This window comes from Quercus lobata, chromosome 9 (genome assembly GCF_001633185.2).
Source record: "Quercus lobata isolate SW786 chromosome 9, ValleyOak3.0 Primary Assembly, whole genome shotgun sequence".
Classification (NCBI taxonomy): Eukaryota; Viridiplantae; Streptophyta; class Magnoliopsida; order Fagales; family Fagaceae; genus Quercus; species Quercus lobata.
In genome coordinates, this window is record NC_044912.1 from 32622629 (window position 1) to 32632773 (window position 10145).

General features: G+C 32.0%; 1 protein-coding gene across 1 annotated transcript; it reads left to right on the forward strand.

Annotated features, from left to right (window-relative positions):
• Nucleotides 1-519: 519 nt before the first annotated feature.
• On the forward strand, nt 520-4737 carry LOC115960773 (amino-acid permease BAT1 homolog). The gene is made up of 7 exons (XM_031079763.1): nt 520-672; nt 879-1058; nt 1588-1707; nt 1926-2117; nt 3091-3396; nt 3490-3672; nt 4012-4737. Exons 1-7 carry the CDS (start codon nt 562-564, stop codon nt 4501-4503), a joined length of 1584 nt encoding a protein of 527 aa, XP_030935623.1. The 5' UTR covers nt 520-561; the 3' UTR covers nt 4504-4737.
• The last annotated feature ends 5408 nt before the right edge of the window (nt 4738-10145 follow it).

A 10145-nucleotide genomic window follows, 5' to 3' on the forward strand; every position in this document is an offset into this window, starting at 1 on the left:
AGTTCAAGTCAGGTATTTTTCGGGTCGGGTCAGGTTAGAAAATTTTGATCCGTTTTGCCATGTTTACATATAAGGCTCCCAAGTCACAAAAATGGGCCCATTTCTTATCCTCTTTTAGTTTAATCTATGCAAAATTTGTCAACTCACTCACATGCGTCATGATGATATGAAGCTTACATTTGATTATAAGCCGATTTTCCTCAAGCTAGTGTACCTGGTCTTCAGCCATATTAGCCAGTCTTTGGTCACTAATGCAACCGTTCTAAGGTTTGTGTAGCCATATTCAGACATTTGTCTTTCTACCAGAATAATTTAACAAGAGAAGGGCTGCTAAGATAATTTAGAAACTTTGTGGTAGCCACTGATATTTTTGTTTAGAGTAGGGGTCGAAGTTAATATTAAAAAGTTATAGAGGCTTGTAGAAATTTAGTTTGACCACGTGAATTGTGAATTGACATAATAATATAATATAAATTTCAAGAACTTAAAATACGCATGACAGTTCTACTTCTCCCTTCATCTTTAGATGTTTTCGCAGTTATACAATTTATAGATACGTATATGGCTTTTAGAGAGGTAGATGTTGGAGTGAATCCAAGAGCTATGGAAGTTGATTCTGGAGAGAAGCGTCTAAACGAGCTTGGATACAAGCAAGAACTCAGAAGAGAAATGGTACATATATGATACTTTGGTTATATGTGTTTTATTTATATATGTATTTAAACAAAAAATCTTGGAAGTCTAATTGATGTGTTTTGAATTAAGGACATCCAGAAACTTTTTATTTGATATTACATAAATGTTGATGGGGTTTTCTGAATAATATGTATGGAACCATTGAGATGAAAAAATTTCCTCTCTTCTTTTGGAAATTGCAGAGTTTATTCAAGACATTCGCAATAACATTTTCGGCCATGGCTTTTTTTGTTGGAACACCGCTGTACGGGCCAAGCCTACTTTATGCAGGCCCTGCAAGCTTGATATGGGGTTACGTTGTGGTCACATTCTTCACCTGGTTTGTTGGATTCGCCATGGCTGAGATATGCTCATCATTTCCAGTATGCATCATTCTCTTCTTTTTTTTTTAGTTTCTTCTCTAATATTACTCAGATTCACTGTTTTTATAATAGTATATACTATAATTCTGCTCATATCATGGTGGGAAAAAACAAGTAGCCCTGGCCGGCAGCTTTCTTGACTTGATTGGTGGCAGAGTTTGAAAGAGTCTTCTGACTTTTGTGAATATTACCTCTCTTTTTTTTTTTTTCCCAGTTATTTATTTATATATTCAAAATTTAACAAAATTAGTTTTTATATTTTTTTCACAAATTTAGTATAAAAAATATAAAAATTGTATATATATATTTTTATATTTAAATATATGCAAATAAGTTATTGGAAACTACGGATATCCAAGTAAACATTCATAATCTTCTTCCCGTCCTTTATACCAATGATGAAAAACTTTCTTAATTCCTCTTTCTACCCCATATTTTGCTTCTTTTTCTTCTTAATTAGGAATATTGTTTTTCAGATATAAATTGATTAGAAGACAACAATTAATTTGACAGTGGAAACATTTAACAGACCACTGGCTCCCTTTATTTCTGGACTGCCCATTTGGCTGGACCCCGATGGGGGCCATTTGCATCATGGTGCTGCGCTTGGCTTGAAACCATAGGTCTCATTTCTGGAATTGGCGCACAGGTACTGTCACTCTTTTAAGTACTTTTTTTTTCCCAGAGAACCTTACTTCATTCGGCACTAATTAAAACTTTCTGACGTTGATGATGTTATAAATGCCGATATTAATGTAACACTAGCTAGTTATAATATTTATGATTTCAAATATATATTAGAATTGGTTCTCATACAAAATTTACATTTCTTCTTTTTTTATGTTGCTCCTTTCTTACTATTATTAGGCATACTCAGCAGCACAGACATTGCAGATGATAATTCTGTTGTCTACTGGAACAAACAAGGGCGGAGGCTACTTTGCACCAAAGAGTGTATTTTTGTGTATATACATTATCCTTATCATCATATGGGCGGTGCTCAACTCCTTTGCATTACAAGTCATCGCATTCCTCAACATCATTTCCGTATGGTGGCAGGTGTGCTTAATTTTCAACAATCTCCTTCTCAAATCCAAAAAAAAATAATAAAAAAATCTATCTAATTCTCAGATTTTATATACTATATTGTAAGAAATCTTCTACTTGATCTAGTGTGCGACGCCTACCTGCAAGTCAAAGCACCCTTTAGCTGACTTTTTCTTTACCCAATAAGTTTTCTCCTTTTTGAGTCGAAGTACCTAATACATCAACAGGAAAAGGTGAAATTTTGCTTGTGGCTAGCTTACAAGATTTTTTAATTAAAGAAGCGGAGTGCCAAATTTTGTCTAGACTATTCCAGAACTCCATAAATCGATAGTGTCGGCGTTACACCAATCCACTAAGCCCACCGCCCAAGTACCCACTGCCGTAAGGGTGGATAGCTTACAAGCTTACACGATAGATTGTTGCTCCGACAATTACTCCAGATTTCTTAAAAGTTAAAATAGAAGCAATGAATTAAAACCTCTTCATCTTTGTGTACACGTCTCATGCTAATATGCTTGTTTCCTATAAATTTGGAAAATGATGATAGCCTCTATGATTATGATTAAGCAGTAAAGATTCAAAACTTCAACGTTTAGAGTAATTGAAGCACTTTTTTAGTTTTTACTATATTCCGCGAATACTTAAGAATTTGTCCAACTTTTGCATAGAAATATATATATATATATATATATATATATATGAAGATTGGATTAAGATCCTTTAGCTTTCTTAGTATAACTTATTTTAGAGTTTTAAAATTCTATTCATTTATCTTGAAATGAGTAGATTAAATTTTACCACGTCATCAATATTTAAAAAATATTAATTGTTATTATATTTGGTATCTTTTTCTTCAATTATTAATGATATGGAAAAATCCAATTTACTCATTTTAAATTGAATGGATAAAATTTTGAAAACTCTAGAGTATCCTAATTCATGTGGATCAATTTACTTCTTATTGACATGTCATGAGAGAATGCAGGTAATAGGCGGATCCGTTGTAATTATAGGTCTTCCACTTATATCAACCTCAACACAATCAGCATCATATGTGTTTACTCATTTTGAAACATCTCCTGAGGCAACTGGAATACATAGTAAACCTTATGCAATAATTTTATCAGTACTTCTAAGCCAGTACTGCTTGTATGGCTACGACACTGCAGCTCATCTAACTGAGGAAACAAAAGGCGCTGACAGAACAGGTCCTATGGCCATTCTTTCTTGTATAGGAATCATTTCAACATTTGGATGGGCTTATATCTTAGCTCTAACTTTCTGTATCCAGGTATATATGATTAGTATGAAGAGTTTGGCTTTTGTTTCAGAATTTTATTCGCCTGACCATTAAGTTTGACATTAGACAATGTTGTTACTGCAGGATCCAGCCTATTTATTTGACACAAACAATGAGACAGCTGGTGCACTTGTACCAGCACAAATAATATATGATGTGTTTAATCAAAGGTATCATAGTGGCACAGGAGCCATAATTATCCTCTGTATCATTTGGGGAACCTTCTTCTTTTGTGGGCTCTCAGTCACAACCGGTGCTGCTAGAGTAGTAAGCAAAACTGAAAATCTCTCTCTTTGGTTGTTTCCTAGTTCAACTATTATAATTTTATAACAATAAGAGTGATCTTGGAGATATTAAAAATTTTTATATAAATATTACGTACTGATGCTATTGAATTGAACCCATTACTTTCATTATCAAGTTAACTTTTTTTTTTTTTTTTCCTCAATAGTATGATCAAATCAGTTAGTTAGCCTTTAGTAATAAAATTGACAATATCAGAGTGTTCAATTTTTGTTTGTTTGTTTGTTTGTTTGTTTTTTTTTTTTTTCGCAATCCATAACCTGCGCTAAAAATGTCAATGCATGTATATTTTCTACTCCCTAGGTTTATGCTCTATCAAGGGATGGAGGAATTCCATTTTCACCAATCTGGACAAAACTACATCCAAAGTACAGGAATCCAACAAATGCGGTGTGGTTGTGTGCGGCCATTTCCATTATCTTAGGACTTCCCATCTTGAAACTCAATGTGATTTTCACTGCCATCCTCTCAATTAGTACAGTTGGATGGGTGGGTAGCTATGCTGTCCCGATTTTCGCAAGGCTGGTCATGAATGAGAAGCATTTTACACCAGGTCCCTTCTATTTGGGTAGAGCAAGCAAGCCAGTTTGCTTGATATCTTTCATATATATATGTTATACCTGCGCAGCTTTTCTATTACCAACTCTTTATCCTCTCCGATGGGATACTTTCAACTATGCACCTATAGCCATCTCTGTAGCATTGGCACTCATACTGCTTTGGTGGTTCTTGGATGCAAGGAAATGGTTCAAGGGACCAGTAAGGAATATTGACTTACAGAATGGAGTCCATTGAAGTTAGAAGTTTATCATAAAGAAAGAATTAATGAAGTTGTTCGAGAAGAGTATTTCATCATTCTACTTCAAATCATGTAAACTGATTGAAAAGAGCACTAAAAGTTATCTTTGTACTAAGATATATATATATATGTGTGTGTATTAAGGACTTACATCCCTATTTTCAGTATTGATAGAAACTACAAAATTTTCTTGTTGAATCCAAGAGAACCTGAATTGCATAACCTCACTAATTTTAGTCAATACATAAAATTTTATAATAAAGTGAACAAGACAATGACGTACAGACCACATCACATAAGTGTCCATTTTGACATTAGTTTATTTAGGTTTTCATTTTGTTTAAATGTAAATTAAAATATACTTAGAATTGAAAAAAGTTGACTTTTTAAAAAAACTGTACATTAACCAAATAAGTTTACTGACAAACTGACGTTTGAATTTATGGTTATTGTAAAATACAAAGAGAAAGAAAAAAAAATTGTATGGATCGCTGTCTGCTTTAAATCTCAGCTTTAATATTTATAGTTAAACCTGTTGCACACAAACTGTTTTACATAAATTTACACTCACTCTAAAAAACAACTGAAATCGTGACTTGAAGTCATGATTTCTAAGTCACGATTTCAGTTTGCTTTTTGGGTACGCGTAAAACATTTTTTTTTGGGGATAAAACTACTTATGTGCAACAAACACTATTTAATTTTAATACTCTTGGCTGGGAAGGTTAACCAAGCTGGATCTTATTCAAGTTTCAGTGACAAAGAGAAGAGGATTGGCCACAAGTTATTATTCAAACTCATGTGTACCAACGTGGTCCCTGCCCAATAACAATATATAACAGACATTAAAATATTGTAGCAATTGGAAGTCATATCTAGCTAGTTGCTTAGAAAGATTTCTAATTCATCTTTTTTTTTTTTTTTAATTGCTTTTTTTACTAGGCCACCCTCTACCTATTTTGTTGATGCCTAAACATGCACCTACTCTTATAATTTTTTTTGATAAATTCTACTTGATATATATTACTAGGCCAATGTGTGTTTGTGTATATACCTAGGGTGTTTGTGCATAAATTTGGTTATTGTACTTCCAATTAGCTCAACTAGTAAAGTTTTTAATAGTTGAATAAGAGATCTGGGATTCAATCCCACCTACACCAAAAATCGATTGGTATCTTGGTCTGATGATAAAGAGCTATTATTAGGAATAGATACCATAGGTTGAAACTCTTAAAAAAAAATATTAATCTCATTTCCATAATAAAAAGACTAAATATAAGATAGTATTTAAGCAAGCACAGTTATTGGTTTAGTAAATGCACCTATTATTTAGAAGACTAGTAAATTGCCCATGCGATGCATGGGTTATTTTATGATATTTTATGTAAGATGGTTTTCGAAAATGTTGCACATATATTAAAAAAAAAAAGTAAACTAAATTAGAATAAAGAGACATATACATTTTGAGATATTAAAAATTAGTTTAGTAGCTTTACTGAACTTTTGTAGCATTCTCAGGGTAATATTTATTTATTTATTTTTAACATGAAAACAAAAATAAATGCAAAAGAGTAATAGAACCATGAAAATCAACTAATTTGTATTGTATTTGTAGACTGCATACCATGAAATGAAAGCATGCCCAACTCTTTAATCTCCTTCCACTCATCAATAGTGCGACAATAAGACATGGTGTGAGCAACTGTATATGCATATCTTATAAATAATTTAAAACCATAGTAGAATATGGTTTTACATTGCGAACCAAATATTCTTTCTACTTATATACCCAAAAACAAAAACTATCCTTCCAAATTACCCAAACTTACATCATATTTAAGCCCCTAATTTAAAAAGCAAAAAGAAAAAAAATTATCCATAGGCGTTTCGGCAGCTTGATGGTAGTGGGAGGCCAGTATAATGAAGGTGACAGTTAATAGTCCTTTATTTATTTGTTTATTTTTTTCTTTTGTTTTTAATACTAATATAGTGGTTCAAACAATTAATGAAATAACAGTAAAAGTAAGCTAATATAAACTTTTAGGTAACAGAAAAAAAAAAAAAAAAGGTAAAAAATTGTTAAATACAAAATTAAAGCACCATATGGTAGGACCTCATGCATTTTCTCATGAGGTCTATGCACGTATACATATATTGATGATTTTATTTTTTGGCTAAATATAACCGGGAAATTCAAAGAACGTGTGAAGACTAAATGCACTTGTTATCTAGTAGATTTTTTTGCGGGGCTAAATATAATAAGGAAATTCAAAGAACGCGCGTGAAGACTAAATGCACTTGTTATTTTTAGTACTTTTTTCTGGCGGGGGGATACTTATAATTAATAAGGAAATTCAAAGAACGTGAAGACAGAATGCACTTGTTATTTAGTAGATTTATATATATATATATATATATATATTTTTTGTGTAATTATAATAGGGAAATTCAAAGAACGTGAAGACTTGGCAATTGGCATTGAATTAATTAATAATAATGCATTTTTATATGCAAATAACTTGTAACAGAATATCCTTGCTTCAAAGTCATATATTCTTTACATTTTATACGTCTTCAAGTTTTCTCTTGACTCGCCAGTAAAACCAATGCGACGACTAAATGCAAATGCAATGCAAGCAGAATGCCCGCATTTTAGTTTCAAATATTCTTTTCATTTATATAATTTGGTCTAAGTTCAACTTTCGTCATTGAATTAAAAAAATTTTAATTTCATTTTTAAAATGTTTAAAAGATTTCAGGTTTATACTCTATCTAATTATAATAAGGTCATGTTAGTTTTCTAATGGGTCGCATCAACATTATGCATGCCTACGAGAATGTAATATTTTTCACGATTGGTGGACCAAAACAAGAAATTGATTAAATAAAAGTCTCATCTTATTTTTTATTTTTTTAATTATAAAATCTTAAAAGTTTATTGAGCTCTTCTCTATGTGGTATTTCACTATTTCCACTAACGGATGCATTGGCGGAGGGAGGGGGGCCAAGGGGCATGCTACCATGGCCCCCCTTAGATTTTAAAAATCCTTGCTACTTATCTCTCTCTCTCTCTCTCTCTCTATATATATATATATATATATATTTTTTTTTTTTTTAAATTGCACTAGATTTATGTAAATTGTACTGTACATCAAAATTTTTTTTCCCCTTTTGCTTTAATTCCTCTTATATCATTTAACCAAAGTCAAAGCGTATTCAACAAACTTTTTTATTTTTTTTATTTTAAAGTTTATGTAAATAACTATTGTATATATATTTTTTTCCCGTTTATTACTCTTTTAAAGTTTTATTGTTATGTAGCTCATTAAACCAAAGTATATTTGAAAATAATAAACTTTACCAATATTGAGTTAACTGAAACCCACTTTATAGTTTACAAACTGACTGTGTAAAAAAAAAAAAAAAAAAAAAAACTATAATATACTATTAATTCCTAAAATTTACCTATTAAGCACATTTGATTCCTAAAATTTTAAATGAGCGTCATTATTTCTTTAGTTAACTTCATTTTTTTGTTAATGTATCTAACAGAATAACGATATATATATATATATATATATATATTATCATGCAGCAATTAATTATTAAAAAAAATTACAGATCAGCATTTGACATGATTCTAACCCAAATCTAACCCAAACCCGGTTTCCATTCAAAATATCCCAAAATCTTCCCAATGCTGAAATACTGTTAAAAGTTAAAACAAGCCCGATAGAGCTGTTATGTTCATGTGGAGCTATTATTGTTGTCTTCGGCAAATACATGGGAAGCAAGGAAGCAAACACTACAGGTGCGTTTAGTTTTGTACGTTTTGGAATTTGGCCCATTGATTTATTTTGGATTGGGTTGGAAGATGAGATGAGCTATCTGGTTTGTTTCCCCAAGTGATGATAGAGATACTATACCACAAGTCTTACATACTGACCATTTATTAGGAGTGGTAATTCGAGTTCATGTGTTGGATTTGTGTCGTGTTGACTCATAAGTATCCAATTGTATGGGTTAATACTAACTTGACATGTTTATTAAACGGGTTAAGATTCCTTAACCCTAACACGACTCATTTATTAAACGAGTTAGTTGTGTCAACTTGTTCATCAAATTTTATCCCAAAAAAAAATTAGTATTAACCAAATTGATATGAATTATGAAAAACCAAATATATATATATATATATTTAATATAAAATTCAGAACTAACGAGTAACTGCATCACAAATAATCATTCAAAACTAAAACATATCTTAATATCACAAATAATCAATCATAATATGTCAAAGAAAATAAATCGTAACAACTAATAAGTTTATATACATAGGATTTGAAGGTTATATTGGTAAAATGTCATTTAATTAAATGGACTAGACAGGTCAAATGGGTTTCATGGGTTGGACACTAACCCAACCTGTTTATTAAACGGGTCAGTCATGTCAACTCGAACATGACACTAACTCATTAAGCCTCAACCTATAACTTGCTAATTTCGTGTCATGTCATATTAAGTTTGTGAGTCATGTCCAATTTTACCACCCCTACTATTTACTAATCACAAAAAAAGTAATTCAAATATTGCCACATCAGTTTATAAGTATTTAATAGTTAAATTTATAGTAGTTTTGACATTATCTTTTTCTCCCAATAATTGAGAAGAGAGAGTGATAAAAGTAATAAAAAATGAATTAAAAAAAAGGGTAAAAGTGAAGATAAGTGGGGAAGAGAATTTGCTTGAAACTAAAAGTGATATTCTTCATTGAAATTTAGTTTTGAGATTGCGGATGAAATAGCTCAATCCCGAGTGAGTTTTCATTCCTTGAAGACATTGAACAAATTTGGAAATTGAACTATTTCAATGGATTTACTTTTTATTTCTATCAAGCTGTGCTTTTATTTAAGGATTTGAGAGATTTGGGGATATTTTAAATAGAAACCAGGTTTGGGTTAGATTTTGGTTAAAATCGGTCAAAATGCTGATGTGTAAGTTCTTTAATAAAAGATGTGGGGGAACCCACTATAATAAAATGAATACAATCACACATTCTTTATTCATCCACCACTACATATTCCTTTGAGCACCTACAACCACATATTTCTTTATAAAAGGAAGGAAGACCTATTTGATTGGGGGGCCCACTGTCTCCTTCTTTTTAATTCTCCTAGGACATTGGCCTTCTTAGGGACTATTTCTTATTTGTTTGAGGAGACCTTTTAGAGTCCTCTATTTGACTTGGCCAATTAGACTTGCTCAAGGACTCCCTTTGTTTGAGGGGACCTTCCGAATTACTCTCTCCAACCTTCTCGGGGGCACTCTCTAACTTGGCTGAGGAGACTTGTTCGATGACTCCCTTTATCCAAGGAGACCTTATGGAGTACTCTCTCCGACCCTCTCAAGGACACTCTCTGACTTGGCTTAGTAGACTTTCCTAAGGATTCCTTCTGTTTGATTAGACCTTTCGAAGTATTCTCTCTGACCTGAAGACCTTTCTAACTTAGACCCTTTCAGGGACACTTTCTAACTTGCCCAATGACGCCTTTTGTCCAAGAAGACCTTCTGATGTATTCTCTCTGACCCTCCCAAGGACACTCCCTAACTTGGTTGAAGAGACTTGCTCGATGGCATT